General features: G+C 52.8%; 1 protein-coding gene across 28 annotated transcripts in view; it reads left to right on the top strand.

Annotated features, from left to right (window-relative positions):
• Nucleotides 1–8,443, top strand: part of JADE2 (jade family PHD finger 2) — a 51,801-nt gene extending 43,358 nt beyond the window's left edge. For 14 of the 28 annotated variants that reach the window (XM_070570984.1, XM_070570972.1, XM_070570968.1 and 11 more), the window contains 3 exons: nucleotides 415–651; nucleotides 1,979–2,107; nucleotides 3,717–8,443. In XM_070570984.1, the coding sequence (XP_070427085.1) occupies nucleotides 415–651; nucleotides 1,979–2,107; nucleotides 3,717–4,525 (1,175 nt within the window). In that variant the 3' untranslated portion in view covers nucleotides 4,526–8,443. The remainder of the gene's footprint in view (nucleotides 1–414; nucleotides 652–1,978; nucleotides 2,108–3,716) is intronic. The other 14 variants (XM_008510120.2, XM_070570982.1, XM_070570979.1 and 11 more) reach the window with 2 other exon arrangements.
• The last annotated feature ends 10,614 nt before the right edge of the window (nucleotides 8,444–19,057 follow it).

Here is a 19,057-nt window from a genome sequence, read left to right as displayed (position 1 = left end):
AAGGAGGGCAAAGCTTAACTCAAAAAATGGTGCCCTCATGTTGAATTCTTGCAGCAGAAATAGCTGGATGGAGAGAGATCTTGAGCCAGGAGCCGCCACTGCCAGCACAGCTCTGCCCGAGAGCCGAGCTGCCTCATTTGCACCCTGGGATCACTGCCCACTCTGGCCCGAGAATCCAGCACTGCCAAGTACAGCTGCTGGGTCAGGCCAGGTCATGGCCATGTAGGGGTCAGAGTTCACCATGCCCTCCCAAGAGTATGGCACCTTCCTGGCTGCCAGAATTTTCTGGGTTCCCTCTTGTCTGTTAATTTTTCAATGAGCACTAACTGAGCATCAGCAGAGTGCCGGGTCCTGTGCTAGACACTGCAGGGCATGCTGCCACGGACTGAACGGACCAGGTTCCTGCCCTTTTAGAGCTCACCATCTGGAAAGATAAAGGAAAGTGGTGCCCAAGGGGCTGCAGTTGGTGCCAGTGCAATGACAGCCATATCAGGGATGGCTTCACGGCAACGGTGATTCTGGAACAACATCTCAGGCGTCCTAGGATCTTGCTGTGGCCACACATCCAGCTACAGAAGGAGAGGCAGCAGAGAGTGGCAAGACGTGCAGTGCCCTCAGGCACAGGATTCCAGAAACACGATCAAGAGCTTGGTGGGTCTGTATCTCCACATTGAGTCCAGGGACATTTACAGCTCCCAGACCTGAGTGGCAGCAACAGGCAGCCCTTTGTTCCAGGCAGGGCATTTGGAGAGAAGGCTAGTTTGCCTCTGCCCAAAGCTGATGCCTTCAGTGTTGTGACGCTTGACCCCTGAGGTGGAACACGGGCTACAGGCATATTGCTGAGGCCCACCTGGCCAGAGGGCTGGAGACAGCTTCCCAGTGGTAGTGATATTTAGGCTGTGAGCTGAACCAGGTGAAGGACAGGATAAGGAAACAGCATATTTGGAAACCTAGAGGCCAGAGCTTGTCTTGTTAGAGAAGCTGGAAGGAGGCTGGCGTAGCTGCCACCAGGATAGAAGGAAGACGTCTGAAGTGAGGCTGAGGGGTTGCCAGGGTCAGATGTGCAAGGTCTTGCGGCTCTTGGAAGGAGACTATCCTGAGGGCAGTGGGGGACCTCAGAAAGCTCCCTCCAAACTTTCCAGACGCTGGTCCCATGTTATAGATAAGGAGGCTGAGGCCTGGCCTGAAGTTGCACAAGGAGTTAACAGCAGAGCTAGAAGATTCCTGGAGATGAGGTCACACCCTCAACCTCTTTTAACCCCTTATTCAGGAAGCCCTCCAGCCTCTGGCTGAGAAGCTGGGAGAAGGTTCCTGGTAGCTAGGCCTCCCCTTTCCAGATGTCCCTCCTGTACTCCAGTGTTCTCTCTGGCTCCCTAGATCTAAGTGGTCATGGACTGAAAGAATATGAGGGCCAGGTGTGCACCCCCGAATCTCCCATCTACTCTCTGACCTCGAAAGCAGCCCAGGAGACCAAGGCAGGAGACTTATTCAAGGGGCCTGACTACTGTGTCAGGACTGGAACCCAAGCCTCTGGACTCCTCTGATAGTGTTCTATCTTCATGTCTGACTCCTCAGCCTGGCATTCAAGGCCCTGCCCTGTCCACTCAGCTCCAACCAACCTTCCCACCCCTCAGGACTCTCCCAAGATCTGTAGGCCATGTAGATCAGATTGCAGTCCAGGTCCTACAGGGTGGTCCTCCACCTTCTTCGTGGCCCTGTGCCCTCCCTAAGTGCCTCAAGAGCAGCAGTGGGCAGTTAGCCCTCTCTCCCATACCGGCTGCCCCCTGACTCACTGGAGCCTCAGTTATCCCAGGCCCCCCACAGCTCTGAGCCTGGAGCACAGAGGCATGGTGAGGTGACCTGGAAGGTGGGGCCCCAGGTGAGGGAAGACTCCTGGGAGAACATGCAGTGATCTTTATTCTCGGTGAGGCTACTCGGAGTAAATACCTCCCTCCCACTGTCTCTTTCCCTGATGCAGAGCGGTCTGGGAGGAGAGCAAAGGGCAAGAAGAGCGACTCGAAAAGGAAAGGGCGCGAGGGCCCAAAAGGCAGCCCTGAGAAGAAAGAAAAAGTGAAAGTGGGGCCGGACTCAGTCCTGGGGCAGCTGGGTGAGTGAGTGGCCACACTGGCCTGGCAGACACAGCCAAGCTCACACCATCACTCCACTTGCAGCCCTCCATGTAAGGTCAGCAGGGACCACCAGCACCCCCACTGCACAGAGTGGGAGGCCCAAGAGGGTAACCAGGCCCTTCCTTGCCCAGGCGCTCATACTTTCCAGCCATAAAGGAGACTAGGGTGTAAGAGCCTGGTCTGGCATCCTGAGAAATTCCCCTTTTGTAGACCTCGAGGCTGGGTCCAGGAGCTCAGGAACTGCCCCTCATTTCCCTGGTTAGGGTCCTGAATGCTAGATTTTCCCAGAGGCGTTTACGGGACCTCAAGGCCATCTGGGCCCTTCTAGGAACCCAGCCCCATGCAGGGAGTTGAGGATCTGCCAGAATTCTCCATCCTTGTCCCACTGCCAGCGTCTTCTTAAATGGGCCCTCTCTTCAGTACCAGCAAACCATCCTGAAGCCACCTAGAGAGACCCAAAGAAGTGGACACCGGCACTGGCCCAGCCCATCGTCGCTTTTACTAGCCTCCTTACTGTTGTCCCATTAGGCAGAGCAGTTCTTTTTTTTTTTTTAAAGATTTTATTTTTTTCCTTTTTCTCCCCAAAGCCCCCCGGTACATAATTGTGTATTCTTCATTGTGGGTCCTTCTAGTTGTGGCATGTGGGACGCTGCCTCAGTGTGGTTTGATGAGCAGTGCCATGTCCGTGCCCAGGATTTGAACCAACGAAACACTGGGCCGCCTGCAGCGGAGCGCGCGAACTTAACCACTCAGCCACGGGGCCAGCCCCAGAGCAGTTCTTGAGAGGCCCCCAGCTTTGGGCTCTATCTCCCAGGATGTCACGTGCTTCCTCTAGAACACTTCTCAGGGATTTGTGGTGGAGACCTCTTTTAGACCTCCCCTCCAGCACCAAAGTCCCCGGTCATCTTTTAGTTCCCTCAGTCTCAGGAAGGGGACAACTTGGGTGTCTAATGGGAGACTCAGTCTCACCAGCTGCCCCTCCCAAGACCTCAGTAAAAGAGGGAGGGCCTGTAGCTAGAGCTGGCCCTGATGTCCTAGAGGGACCTTCTACCCAGATATACCTACTGCACTATTCATGCTTGACACCCTTATCCCAGTTTCCTGCTTTGGAAGCTCTGAGGCAACCCAGCGCCCCCTAGTGGCCGGAGGGCATTTTTCTCCATTCTTCCATCCTCTGCGCCCCCAGGATGTGGTGTTGGGCAGGGTCAGCTTCATGGGTGTGCACTGCACCTCTGCAGTCTCAAAGGGCCCTCACTTGGTTTAATGCTCTACTGTTGCCACCTTGAAATTCTAAATAATTTTTGAACAGGAAGCCTGCATTTTCACTTTGCACTCAGCTCCACAAATTATGAACCCAGTTCTGAGAGTAGGATATCCTAGGGAGACGGGTAAATGGCGTGGACCGTACACTTTGGTGGTGTTGGTGGGAGGAATGGATGAAACAAGATGGCTCAAGTGGGCCCAGCACAGAGGGAAAGAGGGAGAAAGGCGCACAGTGGCCTGCTGGCGAGGGCCAAGGAGGGCTTTCTGCAAGAGGGTGGGACGCACACGTGCTGGCCTCTCACCTGCTCCTCTCTCCTCGGCCAGGCCTGTCCACCTCCTTCCCCATCGATGGCACCTTCTTTAACAGCTGGCTGGCACAGTCCGTGCAGATCACAGCAGAGAACATGGCCATGAGTGAGTGGTCGCTAAACAATGGGCACCGTGAAGATCCCGCTCCGGGGCTGCTGTCAGAGGAGCTGCTGCAAGACGAGGAGACACTGCTGAGCTTCATGCGGGACCCCTCGCTGCGACCCAGCGACCCTGCCAGGAAGGCCCGCGGCCGCACCCGCCTGCCTGCCAAGAAGAAACCACCACAGGACGGGCCTGGTTCACGGACGACTCCAGACAAACCCCAGAAGAAACCCTGGGGACAGGATGCAGGCAGCGGCAAAGGGGGTCAAGGGACACCTGCCAGGAAACCACCACGGCGAACACCTTCTCACCTGCCATCCAGTCCTACAGCTGGGGACTGTCCTGTCCCAGCAGCCCCTGACAGCCCCCCACCGCTGGCCCCCGAGACCCCGGACGAGGCGGCCCCAATGGCCGCCGACTTGAATGTCCAAGTGCCTGGCCCTACAGCGAGCCCCAAGCCCTCAAGCCGGCTCCGGCTGCCCCGTGAGAGCAAGGGAACCCGGAGATCACCAGGCGCCAGGCCTGATGCTGGGACAGGACCGCCTTCAGCTGTGGCCGAGAGGCCAAAGGTCAGCCTACACTTTGACACTGAGACTGATGGCTACTTCTCTGATGGGGAGATGAGCGACTCAGATGTGGAGGCCGAGGACAGCGGGGTGCAGCGGGGTCCCCGGGAAGCAGGGACTGAGGAGGTGGTCCGCATGGGGGTACTGGCTTCCTAAGTTACCCCTGCCCCTGTCCTGGGCCCTGCCCTGGTCCCCCCACGAGGCCTCAGCCTAGTCACAACTGCCATTTCCAATCTCTGCTGAGTGTCTCAGACCCTCGAGGCTGCCACTCTGTTGTGGTTTTATTTTTAATATAGAGAGAGTTTCGAATTCCACACTGTTGTCTTTCCTCTGTGCTGGCCTAGGACATTAGGATTCCTTCCACGGCTCTGGCCACGAGGACCATACTAGGCCCTGTGCACCATCCCTGCTGCGGCAGCATCCCCGCCCTGGCCCACGTGGCACTGCTGGGCTCCTGGCTAGATGTAGGCAAGGTGAGGAAGAGCTCAGGACTCCAGCCTGCTGCCACTGGGTGACACAGACTGTCGTTTGGGCATTATTTCATGGCAGATGGGCCAGCCCAGGGCCTGCCCCGCCTTGCCCCCAAATCCCACTGGGGTCTATTTGGGGGGTCCTGCTGCACTCCACTGATCCCCAAGGAAGTATAATAAGTGATACCCAGCCAGAGTCTACTCACTGTCACAAGCACAACGAGCTTATACGAGAAAGCACTGAGGGGGCGCAGAGGGCCCGCCGGTTCCAGGGGAACCACAGCCGTTCCTGATCAACCCACATCATCTGAGGCCTGCCCGCCCACCCCGCGACCCTCCACTCCCTTGCTGCTCCGCCCCTGCCAGTGCCCAGCCCAGCGGCTCTGGGAAGGGGTTCCCAGAATCCTTCCTGAGCTGTGCCATTTACTCAGGGGACTCCCAAACAGCCAGCCGCCAGTGCCGGTGGAGGGCTGCAAGGGAGGGCCAGTGGCCAGACAGGGGCGTGGGGCTCAGACTCGCACGCCGCAGAGAATCGCTCTGGGGCTCCAACTTCCTTCCTTCCTTTGGGGCCAGTCTTGGCCGAAGTCTGGTCACTCCCAGCCAGCTGACCAGGCCAGACCGTTTGCCTTTTCAAGTTTCCCAGCCCTGCTACGAGATGAGCTTCTTCCTTGTTTTCCTTTTGGAAACTCCTCCCTCCAATGAGCAGTGGGATCCCGGGGCCCAGGGCGGCCGGTGGTGGCCTGCCGGGGCTGTTTTAAGTCTTGCTGGATGTTCCTGGTTCCTCTGTCCCTCTGAGCCTTAACCCTTTCCCAGCTGTGCCCGTCCTCCCCTCCGCCACGTCTCCCCTTCCCCGCTCCCCCCCCCCCAGGTCCCAGGTAGTTGCTCTGAAGAGTTTCAGTGGAGTGGCCCCAGGGTGATAGCTCAGGGAACAAATGAAAAAGGAATTCAGTGAAAACATGTTTTTTTCTTTTATGAATTACTCCTGGGTCACTTCTGCCACTGGTAAAGCCAGAACTTCTCCATCAAGAACCTTGCAAAAGTCCAGTGAATCAATCGAATCATTCTATGGATGCCAAAGAATATTTTGACCATAATACAGCACAGCCTGGACCTGACAACTTGTCACTTGGACTTTTTTTTTTAATGGAGTTCTTTAGCAACAAAGTATAGAAACATGTTTATTGCACACACCCAAGGAGAGGAGCCCAGGCTCTTGGAAGAGGATGCTGTTCTGCTGCTGAACTGTTGGAACTGGGAACCCGGTGTTGGATTTCAGATCCTGGGCTGGGCCCCCTGTGAGCTCTCCTAAACTCAGACTCACAGTGGGGAAGAATATTGACAGCGAAACCAGCCTGGCAAAAGTCTTTACCCTGTGGTTCCCCACGCAGATACACAAGCGCAAATCAGTGGGGTGGGTAGCAGCTTGACCACCCACCCCCGACTCCAAAACTATCAAGGTACGACAGTGGCATTGTCATCGACACTCAGTTTCATGTGAATTTTAGCAAAACAGGAAAGAAAGATATGATTGAGTTCAGAGAATCGGACAAATCTGTCCAGTCGGAGTGGACTCAGAGAGGGCTTCAAGGATTCTGGGCGTTGGGACAGCATGAGCTGCCATGTAGAGTTTAGTCTGCCTGCCCGCCTTGGTAGTAGTGGCCAGTGCAGTGTCAGCATCAGCGTCCCAACCCCATTCTCTGTTTACTGCCTTTGAACAGAACTTCCTCCTTCCCCGTGCTTTGGGTCACCTCGGGTCACAACCACATCTGTGCTGGATTGCCCAGTCTGACCTCGCAGGAAGCAAAGGGACAAGCTTAAAGAACAACCAAACTCTGCCGGTGGTAGAACTGGGGGTGCTAGGAATGGCTCAGGTCCAGGAGACCCAGCACTTGTCCCTTATCCCTTCACCCATGCTGAGGCAGAGTCTGGCTTCCTAGAGGCAGGAGCAGGGAGGGAACCAGGGAGAGAGTGTCGTGGGTCTAGCCAGGGTCTGGACCAGAGGGGCCAGGTGGGGCCGCCAGCACTCTTCAGGGGGCCTCTGCTCAAGTTGGCCTCTGGATTCCGACCCTCTTCTCAGTTGGCTCTTGCTTTGGACTGGACTTTCTCTGGAGCCCGTGTGCTGCACAGAGCCCAGGTGTCTGGCTGGCTGGTGGGGGCCGCTTCACTCCCTGGCCAAACCCTAGAGCTGTCCTACCAGGCAGCTGTGCACCTCTAGAATGTCCGCCAGGCTGCAAGGAGGACAAGGATGCCGGTCCCCACCGCTATCCTTTCTGCCTTTAGCCACAGCACCTTCACTCTCTGTCCAGCCTACTGTCTACAGGGTAGACAGACAGCCTTGCCACCCCTGAGGGTAAAGCGGGAAGCAGGGAAGAAGGCAGAAGCCCTTTTCCAGGCCAGAGGCTGAGGCACACCTTTCTCTCGACCACATCTGTCCACACTCACTGGCCCTCCTCAGGGAGGGAGAAGCTGCTCTATAACTCATTCTGGCTGTTGGCCCCATTCTCCCCATCCTGACTGCCCTCCACCTCCTTCCCCATCATCAAGTGAGAAAGGATAATGTGCAAGGAAAGTATTTTTATGGATCGTAAATGTATTTTAAAACAAATAAGGAAAAGAAAGGGAGAAGGGTTTATTTTGTTAAATGAGCTCTGACTTTGTGACAGTGTGTGAGCGTTTGCAGTGTAAGGATCTTGGTTTCCTTGGAGAAGCCACCCCGGTTTCCAGATATGGGTGTGGGACTGTCGGGTGGGGGGTGTGCCAGGGCACGTCTCATGTGTCTACGTGCATGTATGTCTGCGTGTGCAGGGTATGGGCACGCTGTGGGACTTGCTGGGGCAATTCCTGCGGAATCAACTGCCCAATTCTAACAGACACTAGCAGCAGCTGGACTTGGCATTTCCTTGCTCACTGCCAGATGTGGCCAACCTCTGCCCATGCCTGCACCTCTGCAGAATGGTCTGGATGCCTGTAGCAAGGCCCATGGGAAGGCCACTTCCCATGCCCCTGGCCTACCTGGCCACATTGGCCAAAGAGCCAGGGCTGGAGTCTGGGACCTTTGGTTGTTCTTTAAGGCACTTCCTGCCACCTTGTCCCTCAGATGCACAGCACTCTGTGCTCCACATCAGCTCGGGGTGAGGGGATGATATGAATGTCACAGGAGGAGACACCTTCTGTCTTTGTTTCAAAGAAAGTGATGTGCCATTTGTTAATATACAAGAGAAATACTGAAAATATATTGAAAAGAGCAATTTTAAATTATTTTTGGCTTATGTTGCAATATTTATTTTCTTGTATTAGAAAAGATTCCTTTGTAGAGAAAAAATGTATTTTTCATTAACGCAAAGACCTATTTCTCCTTTTTGTACATTGTCCATGTTCGCTACCCTTAATGAGCAATAGAATGTATGGCCGCCATGGGGTGGCCAGTGCCCGCCGTGCCCTGCATGATTCTGTGTTGCCCTGCTGCGTAGCTCCCACTCCCATCCTGTCCTGCTCACTCATGGGGGTTTCCAGACCCTGGCCCCCGCCTGGGCCTGTGTCTCAAGGAGCCCTTTGCTCTCCTCGTGTGTTGGCAAACGCAGTTAATAAAGCAATGTTTTCTGTGCTGGCTGGTGTGAGGCTCTGTTGCACTGAGTCGGGTAGGGAGTCCTATATACATACCCAGCAGTGGGCTCAGTGAAATAGCAGGTGTTCCCTGGGTGCCCCAAGGGACCTGCTGCTACCTCCTAAGGAGTCTAAGAGTGATGGTCATAGTGGGCACTCAGTATGCACCAGGGGCCGTGCTTAAGGGCAGGATTTCATTTGCTCCTCTCCATTGTTGGCGTCCCCTGGAATTCAGAGTGGGTGAGGGAGATACCCACAGCCACACCCGGTAAGAGGTGAAGTTCAGCATCAAAGGCAGGACTGCTGGACTTTCCCACCTCCTTGAGCCGCCTACCTGGGACAGTGGGAAGGTTTGGGAGGCACCTCGGGCATCTGTTGCTAGATCAGGGAAGATTTTTGCCCACATTTGTTTCTTATTCATTCTTTCCAGAGCACCTGCTCTGTGCCAGGCTCTGGAAGGTATGGGGAATGTAGCCGCCCCCACTGCCCTGGGGCAGCTCACAGTCTAGCAGGGGCAAAGACGCTGAGGGAGCTGCGAGTTAGGGAGGCCTGGGCTCATCTGTGGACGGGGGGCATTCAGGAAGGGTTTCTCTGAGGAAGTAACACCATTCATTCATTGTTCATTCAACAGTGACTCTATTGACCACGCACCTTGCTCTGCCAATGTTCTGGGTTGTGTACCGTGTGTGTCACCAGGACCCTGCCCTCCTTGAGCTTCCAGGCAGTGGAAACCTGAAGAATAAACTGTTGCTTGTCCAAGGGGACTGGATGGAAGGAAGGGACACCGACCATTCTTGGTGGTTGGCTTGGCACATGCCAAGATGGATCAAGCTATGCATGGAGGGTCTTGATCCTCTGAGAGTCCAGGAGGAGGCTGTGTGGAAAGGGGTAGAGTTGGGACTCAAGGAATCTAGCTCCTGGGGCCCTGACAGTTGTTTACCGCAGAGAATTGCCCATTTTCTCAGCGGTGTGATAGATGGTAGGTCCCCAAGGACGCTTCCAGATCCAGGGTTCTGTGACTCCACAATGCAGAAGGTGTCAGAAATAGACCTGGGGGCTCCTGGGTGGCCAGCCCACCTACCTGTGGCTTGGGGCTGTCGGCTCTGGGCCAGCTGCCCTGGGCTCAGCACCCCAGCCTCCTCCTCCCGCTGCCAGCCCAACACCAGGCCCACTTAGCCCCAGCGGTCCAGAAGAGTGTTGCAGGGTCCCGCGCTGCAAGGCCCACCCCCAAAAGCTGACCCAGCTGATAAATGTGGGACCGGAGAGGTCAAAGCACCTGTGGGTCTGAAGCAGCAGCATTCAATAGAGATACAACACAAGCCACACATGCAATTCTAGGAACCACACTTAAAAAAGTAAAAAGAAACAAGTAAAATGAATTTTAATGTATTTTAATGTAACCAATTATATCCAAAATATGATCAAACATGTAATTAATATAAAATAACTATTAATGAAACTTTTTGTTCTTTTTTTGTATTAAGTCTTTGCAATCCAGTGTATGTTTTACACTTACAGCGTATCTCAATTCGGAACAGCCTCATTTCAAGCTCAATAGCCCTGTGGTTAGTAGCTACTCAATTGGGCAGTGCAGCCCTAGAGACTGTCAGCTGTCCTCTGAGTTGCCTTGGATTGACCTATGCTTGTGTGGAGTGAGGGACAGACAGCCATGAGGAACCCCTCCCTGACCTCCTTCCCAGGAGAAGGCAGGGGGCTGAGGAGCAGGCCTGGCCCCTCATTCAGCCCAAGTTTCTCTGGGCTCCCTCTCTGCACCGGTTTGGTGTAAGTCCACCTGGCTGCTCTAGGGCAGGGGTCTCCCAGCTGATCAGTGCTCCTAGGCCTTCGCGCCCCTGTCCCACCTCTGCTGTCCCCGCCCCTGAGAACAGGAGGAGTGTGGGCTGACCTGGTCGCAGCTCCCTCATTGGAGGGCCAGTTCTCTCCCAGTGGAGGGAATGTCCACTCATCCACCCTTCAGTCACGCCTGCATTGATTCATCTCTCACCGAGCACCTGCTGCTGGGCCCTGGGGACACTATGATGACCACATGGCCCTATGGAGAGACCAGGCCAGTATGGGAAACAAACTTTAATCAGAAATTCCAAAGCAATGTGCAATTACGCACTGAGACTGTGCTGCAAATGGGTGTAAGGCTCGTGGGGGTGGGGAGAGGAAAGAGCTCCTTGGCCTGCCCTGAACGTCCATTGTTCTCACTAAATTCCAGCAAGGTAGGGTCTGGGGCGCCATCTGCTGCCTGCTGGGCCCCAGCCCAGATGCCTCCAGCTCCAAGGCCCGAGGCCCTCAGGGCCAAGGCCAACCCTGCACTCCCCAGTCTCAGAACTCCAGTCCCCGTCGTCCGCTACACACCAGTGCCTCCCTCTCCACGGCCCTTTGCCAGCTAGCGCAGAGAAGGATCTTCTCTATCAGCCTTCAGGAACAGGGAGCCAGTTCAGTTAAGGGGCAAGAGGGCTCCTGGGAGAAAAAGGCATTGGCTGAGGCCTGCTGTGTGCCCACCTTGGGTGGGGTGAGTAGGCCAAGGAGACCCAGGCCCTGCCTTCTGCCAAAGAAAGAAAGGAAGTCAACAGTGGTTTGGAGAGGGAGCACTCCACGCTCCCAGAGCTGGCCTCGGTGGTCCCTCTTATCGCACCTCTGTCTGTGCGCAGAGCTGCCAGAGGAGGCAGCAAAGGCCCATTTTCTTGGAAATGAAGATTTCTGGACATAGAGGTACCATAGACCCAGCTCAAAGTGGCACAGCTAACCTCCCCTTCACAGGAGACTCCCATGCTTCAGCCTCACCTGGCCAAACCCATCCACGAGGGCCAACTCCTTCTCACCATGAAGGCCAGGTCCCCAGCTGCCCCTGCGTGTGTCTGCCCCAGCCGCCCACTCTTCATCCCCTGGTAAGAGACTGAGGCAGAAGGATATGAGGCTTCAGGATCACCATTTAGGGGTTGCCTGATAAAAGAAGAGATCATAAAATATGGATTTTAGGGCAGCCTTTTGGGCTTCAGGCAGACTCACTGCCAAGAGTCAAAGGGAGAGAGGAAAGGATGAGGGCTCAGTCAACTGAGTGGCTTAAGGAGCAAGCTGAAGGCAAGGTGGTGCTTGACACCCAGGGCTCCAGGCCAGGCCTGGAGGTCAGAAGCATCCTCACTAACCATCCTGAGGGAACCTGGGTTGGGATGCAGAGGCCCTGGTGCTGGCTCATGCGGAACACCTTCAGTGTATTAGGAGATAGGGTTACCAGATTTAGCAAATAAAAATACAGGACACATAGTGAAATTAGAATTTCAGACAAACAACAAATAATTCTCTAGTGTAAGTGTGTTCCAAATATCACATCCTGTGTTTTACCTGGCAACCCTCGTGGGAGGCCTCGTGTCCTCCACCATGCAGCGCTGTGTCCCAGGCAAAGGGTTGGTGCTGACAAGTGATTTACTATTGTGTATAAACTGGAGCAGATCCAAGACTGTCCCCACAACCCCAAAATGCTCACCCTTGCAGTGTAAGAGCAATGGAAAGGGGGCTCCAGCCAGTGACCAGGATATTAGACCCCGGCCTTGCACCTGTCTTCCTTTGCAGCAGCCCCTTTCCAACCATGCGAGTTGCATCCCGTGTTCCAATCCAAGGCTGAACAAAACTCCAAATGTCGTGGGGCTCTTTGAGGCTCAAAGAGCATTCATTTGCTGATTCAGGTGAGCATCTAAAGAATTAGCATTGGTTGCAGCACTAGTCACTCTAGCTAAGAGGTGAAAGTGACCCAGATGTCCATCAATAGATGAATGGATAAAGAAAATGTGATAAATGCATACAATGGAATATTACTTAGTCTTGAAAAGGAAGGAAATTCTGACATATGCTACAACGTGGGTGAGCCTTTGACACATTATGCTGAGTGAAATGAGCAGTCACAAAAAGATATATGTTGCACGATTCTGCTTAGATGAGGTATCTAAAGTAGTCAAACTCATAGAAACAGGAAGTGGAGGGGTGGTTGCCAGGGGCTGGGGGCTGAGGAGGTGGGAGCTGTTCAGTGGGTACAGAGGCAGCATGGGGGTTCTGGGGATCTGGTGCACAGCAGTGTGCACATGGATGACAATATCATACTGTACACTTGGAAACTGTTGGGAGGGTGAATTTTACGTTATGTGTTTTTTTGCTACAATTAAAAAAAAAAGAATACAGGAGGAACCCCTGCTACATTCAAAAATGTACAACTGCTTTGTTGCAACAACAAACATAATGTTAAGCAAAAAGAAGCCATTCTAAGACATAAAAAGATGAAAGGATTCACATTGGCCCTCTGCCTTTCCTGGGGCACCCATGACTCCCCTAGGTCTCCCAAATCAAACTCAAACTCAAGGCTTCTTTTTATTATTGTTAATGGCACCCCCTAAGTTTTTTGCACCGTGTTGTAGGGAAATATGGCTGACCCAGGAGCGAGGAGACCAAGGTCCTAGTCTTCTCTTTGCCACTGACTTGACGTACCTCAGTTTCCCCATCTGTACAACGGGAGAAGAGGTTAGAGATACTGTGATCTCGAAAATCCAGGTCCTGGGGAGGGTCCATGGTCAGAGGATGTGGTCAGTGAGGGTCAAGTGAGAGCCTGCCAGGGCCCTTTAATTCAAGGCCTGCTGGGTGAGGCGGGGCCAGCTGGCAGATGGGGCTAGGTAAACCTCCAGACTGGACTTGGGCAGAGTGAGAGAAGGACAAAGCTTTACCCACTCAGTGTGGGGCCTTCACATAATCAGAATGCCGCCGTAGCTGCCAATTCACCTGTCAACAGGTGAGGGGGGCAGTGGGAGCATAGCATTAGCCGTGGGTCTGATCATGGGGTGAGACACCAAGTCTGGTTGGGACAGCAACAGGGTTAAACATGGAGCAGAGCCTGGAGGCACTGAAGGAAGGTGAGGCACCCGTCCTCCAGGCTTGGGAGTGGAGCCTAGGCCTTGCTGGCAGGACTGGGGGCTTCTGTGTTCTGGGTACCGGCAATTCTAGGGTGGGTTTGCCCCGGGTGTAGGGGTTTGTGTTCAGTGGGTGATCCCCCTTATTCTCCCTCCGTCCTCAGATAACATTAGCTACACGTGGCCACTCGGGTCCAGAGAATTCATCCATGAATGCGCCATGAAGGAGAAAGTGACTAGAAATGGAATCTTGTGGTCCTTTAGGTAACGGAGAATTATGGAATTATATTCTGTCCCTTTCTGGGCCTCAGGTTCCTCATTTGTTATATGAGGACGAGAGTTCCTGCCGGGCCGGCCAGGTGGGGTGGCTGAGAGGTGCAAAGTGGGCATGGATGTGAAGTGGGCAAAATGAGGAGCCACTGAAGGTGTTAGAGGAGCGGGCGAGGTGGAGGTTTAGGCAAAGAATGCTCTAACGCTTGCAGACCAGAGGCAGGAGCCAGAGCCCTTTGTTTCCTAACTCACTTTCTGGAATCTGAGCCGGTAAAGCCCCGTTGTTTACAAGTTCTCATGGACCTCGCCATGCCCAGCCAGGACGACGGTACTCTGGGGTCAGGGTGAGGACTGGCTACGTGCAGCTCCCCCTGGTAGGGCTGGGGTAGGGATGGGTTGTAAACAGCTGGTTGTCATTGCAGCTCATGCAATGCCTGTGACAGTCAGCTGCCTGGGCCTGAGAAACACCCACCTTCCCAGCATTCCGGGTTTCTTTGGTGGCCATCCTGTACACCTGAAACCTTGTACCCCAAGAGCCTGGAGGGAGATAAATAGGCCGTTGCTCCTGTCTCCTTACCCCCACCCCTTTTTGCAAAGAAGAAAGGATCCATTGCTAGAGACTGAATGTTGTAATCAATGTGAAACTCAGAAGAGCAGCCAGGGTTTGCAGGAGAAGCCAAGGGAGAAAAGTGACTCAGCAAAATAAACCTGCACCTGTGGATATTCTGAACCGCTATTTTGGGGCTCTGGTGACTGCCTCATTCTGGTGACAGGCGCTTGGTATACGAAGCCTTGCTGCCCACATGCCAACTGTAATATTCCTGCCCGTTAGCTTACTGAGGGAAGTCTGGGAGGCCTGCGAAGAAGGGCCTGTGGGCGGGCCTGATAGCTGCCTCATTCAGTGAGAGACTCACAAATGGGCCAATGTCAAAGGGGGAGCAGTGTGCCCTGTAGAGGCATCAGGAATCAGAGGGGATACTCAAAACTTAGGGAGCCCTCTCCCCTCCAGGAGCACTTTCTTCTGGTCAAGAAAGAGGACGGGACTGGCACCAACCTGCACCATCAATCCTGCTTCCTGCTCAGCCCTCATCTGAGGAGCCGCATAGGACCTCAGGGTGATAGGACCTCAGGGTTCGGGGATGGGGGGTGTGAAAACTCATCTTGCCCAACCTTCTCTAAGAGAGCCTCTGAATTCTAGTGACAGAGAGCCTGTCATTTAAAAGACAACCTAGGGCCAGCTCTGGTGGCCAGTGTTTAAGTTTGGCACACTCCGCTTTGGCGGCCCGGGTTCAGTTTCCAGGTGGTGACCTACACCATTCTTCTGTTAGTGGCCATGATGTGGTGGCAGCTCACATACAAAAAAAAAAGAGGAAGATCGGCAGCAGATGTTAGCTCAGAGCAAATCTGCCTCAGCAAAAACATAAAATAAAAAATTTAAAAATTGAAAGCAACCCAGTGCTAAGCCATCTGGGTTAAAAAGGTCTTCCTTAAATTCAATTGCACAAGGGTCAGCCTGGTGGCACAGTGGTTAAGTTTGCACATGTTCTGCTTTGGCAGTCCAGGGTTTGCCAGTTCAGATCCTGGGTACAGACCTACACACCACTTATCAGACCATGCTGTGGCAGGCATCCCACATATAAAGTAGAGGAAGGTGGGCACAGATGTTACTTCAGGGCCAGTCTTCCTCAGCAAAAAGAGGCGGACTGGCAGCAGATGTTAGCTCAGGGCTAATCTTCCTCAAGAAAAAAAAAATTCAACTGCATGTAATTGCCTCCTTGAAACTTGACATTCCTATTCCCAGGTCCTCCTGAGCCAGGGAGCCACAGAGATCAAGTCCAATCCAGTGTACACTGAGCAGCCCTTGGGCTATTTGGTGAGCGAAAATCCCCCCCACCTGACTTTTCAAGTTCAGAGCTTCCCCAGGGGATTAGAATGCAGGTATTCCCTCCTCTACTTCATTAAGCGCTCCTGCTTGATGCCTGGAACCACCGGATCCCCACACAGTTCAGGCAAAGCCAGTCCCAGGCCAGAGCTTTGCAGAGACACGAGTCAGAGGGACAGATGCTACCTCAGCTCCCCCTCTCCCAGCAGTATCCTCAGGGAGCCCCTGCTTCCACCCCCTGGGCCCAGCCAGGTGTGTTGTAGGTTGGCATTACCTGCTGTTGCAACAACAACTTCAACTTGTGTTTTAGTTTTACCTCAAACCAGCATCTTCCCCGCTGGCAGTGCCACATATTCTGAGGCACATACTCAATGGACAGGGTGGCATTTGGAGAAGGATATATGTCTATCCAGATGGTCCCCACTTCAAATAGCATGTCCTGATCCTGACCCCATGGCCCCACGAGCAGGCTGTCCTGGTGGATCACTGGCTCCGTCGGAAAACATGATCATACATCATAAAATGTGGGGTTTGGAATCGGGTTAGAGATAACCTACCTATCACGACACTTGACAAACAGGCTGAAAGATGGGAAAGAGCAGCGCTGCACTCCTGCCTCTTCCTCCCTTCAGGTCTCATGCTCACCAGTCTTTCCCTCCACTCTCCCTCCTTCTAGTTCATTCTCCACACAGTACCTCTTCAGGCACAGAGCTCCACCAGCCCCCAGTCACAGTGTGCCCTCGTCTGCGATGCCTTCGTCTTTGCTGGGCTATCAACTTGGAACATCCTCTCTCACCCCTTCTCCACTGAACCAGCTTGTGTACTCACTCGAGATTCAGCTCTGGTGCCTCCTTTCTAGAAACCTCCTTGATAGTGTTTGGGGGCCTTTTCCTTCTCCCTTCCACGGTGCCTTGGGCAGGTCTCAGCCCATTTTTCATTAAGCAATGCGAGCCCCCAGCAGGCAGGTGTTCAGCAAACACTTGCTGACTAACTGCAGGAAAGACAGACGGAAAGTGAGGCCAAGCGCTCAAACCTGAAGCCAACAGGAGCACAATACTGGGTAAATGTCTGGTGAGTACTAATGGTTTCCTGTATATAAGGCTTTGTGTGTGACAGAGAGAAAAAAAGAGAGAGCCTGGTGAGTAGGGACCCCGTCCCCTATTTTGCCGAGCCCAGCACTGGCACATGGCGGGTGGGGGGCAAAGGCTGCCCAGTCATCAGATAATCAGAAGGGTCAGAGCACTGCTTCTCCAAGGAGGAAAGCAGGTTGAGGCCCCAGAGAATCCCAGAGGGGCCCCACTCTACCACTGGACTGCCAGAGGACTGATGATTCTGAGCCCCGCCCCAAACAGAAGCCGGGGTGGAGAAAAACTCAGACTGTTCTCTAAATAGCTTCATGCCCTGCCATCTGCTGCCAGGCAGGCAGGAAAGAAGGCAGCATTGCATGGTTTCCTTCAGGGGCTGTCAGAGCTGCGTCCCTGTGCAATAGAGCCCTAGTTACAAACGAGCTCCTACCTATTTTGCCTCTTTGGGGCCCAGAACAGGGCTCGAGCTCTCCTGCTCTGCCCCTTACCCAAAGAGGGGCTCTTGGGCACTCAGGTCTCAAAAGTGAAGTTCCTAGGCTGGAGGAAGGGCAGCTTGCTTTTCTCCAGATGCAATCAATCTGGTGTGGCTTCCCCACCAGGAGGTGGGTTTAGAGAAAATTCAACCAAAACCCAAGGGCTAGGAGAGAGTCCTAAAAATGGTGCTGTAACTTGGTAATATTTGTAATCTCTCTAGTTTGAGTTGTTTTTTCTTAAGCCTGCCACTCAGTCACTTTCGGCTCCTCGTGTCTCTTTATTGTTTTTTGCTGGGAAAAATTTACCCTGAGCTAACATCTGTTATCAATCTTCCTGTGTCTCTTTTTGTTTTCCTCCCCCAAAAATCCCCAGTACATAATTGTATATTCTAGTTTTAAGTCCTTCTATGTGAGCTGGCACCAAGCATGGCTACTGACACACAAGGGGTGTGGTTCTGCACCCAGGAACCAAACCCAGTTGGCAGAAGCGATGACAGTGCCTAACTTTAACCACTAGGCCATCAGGGCTGGCTCTCTAGTTTGAGATTTTGCTAACCCTGGATGAAATGGGACTACGATTTCACTTGGATTTTCACATTCAGTTCCTTTCAGCTCAAGTAAGCAGTGAACAGTCTCCATTTCAACCGCCAAATGTTTCCCCGTCCACCTGGACGTCTCACCTCCAATTATTTCTTCTCCTCCTTTACTTTTAACAGCCATGAGATGAGCCACATGCAAAGGTTTTTGCCTGGAGGAATGTGTTAGCCATTAATCCAGGCACTTTAATAGAATCAGGGAAGAAAGCTCTTCAGTTTCTTTTTGCAACATTATCAGATTGTTTGTAGTGGCACATTGCCATCACTGAAGTCAGAGCGACTTTAATAAACATCTTAAATTGCTTGCCATAATGCCCCAAATCAAAATCTGCATTCCAGAGCAAGGCTTGCTTTGTTTTCTAAATAATAGCCAGAAAATTATTGAGCCTTGGTGTCTAATTTTAAATAAATCAAGTTAAGAGGCTTTGTAAACATCGGCCCTGGCCAGCGTCAATTAACTGAATCCCTACTTGAACTGTGTACTATAAGGGATGTGGCAGAAACAGGGACTGTTTTAGGATGCTTGTGTTGTTTTAGGTCTTTTTTTTTTTTTTTTAATTGAGGAAGACTGGCCCTGAGCTAACATCCGTGCCCATGTTCCTCTACTTTATGTGGGACGCCTACCACAGCATGGTGTGCCAAGCGGTGCCATGTCCACACCCGGGATCTGAACCAGCAAACCCCAGGCTGCCGAAACAGAACGTGTGCACTTAACCGCTGTGCCACCGGGCCAGCCCCAGATCTTTTGTTTTTAATCATGAGGTTTCTAAACTGTTGTTCTCACCTTCAATTAGGAAGATGGTGGCCACCACCCAAAGGGCTTCATTTACATTGTTTCCTAGGAAGTTTCTCTATTCTCAGCAAGTGCCTTTCTGCTGGGGGCTGTGACATTTGCATTATTTGTATCTTTGATACAAATATCAGATAGTCTAGTTGAAGATTATGTAGCTAAATTCCAGAAAATGAACCAAAAAACTGGACTTTATTTTCTTGGTATTTGTCCCTTCAATGCACTATTTCCATCTACTTGTCAGTTTCTTTTTTTTTTTTTTTTGAGGAAGATTAGCCCTGAGCTAACTGCTGCCAATCCTCATCTTTTTGCTGAGGAAGACTGGCCCTGAGCTAACATCCATGCCCATCCTCCTCCACTTTATATGTGGGATGGCTGCCACAGGATGGAGTGCCAAGCGGTGCCATGTCTGCACCCGGGATCCCAACCGGTGAACCCTGGGCCACCAAAGCTGAACGTGTGCACTTAACCGCTGCACCACCGGGCTGGCCCCTAGGCCTTTGTCCTTAAACAAAGGTTCCTTGGAATCCTTGTACAAAGGGAAAGTTCTATCATCTTCATAATTTCAAAGTCCAAGAAGTTTCTAATAAGCAAAACGAAAATTACAATCAGATGATA

The sequence above is a fragment of the Equus przewalskii genome, chromosome 13 (assembly GCF_037783145.1).
Source record: "Equus przewalskii isolate Varuska chromosome 13, EquPr2, whole genome shotgun sequence".
NCBI lineage: Eukaryota > Metazoa > Chordata > Mammalia > Perissodactyla > Equidae > Equus > Equus przewalskii.
Note: the sequence above shows the minus strand (reverse complement) of the source record. Positions and strands in the feature narration are given on the sequence as shown.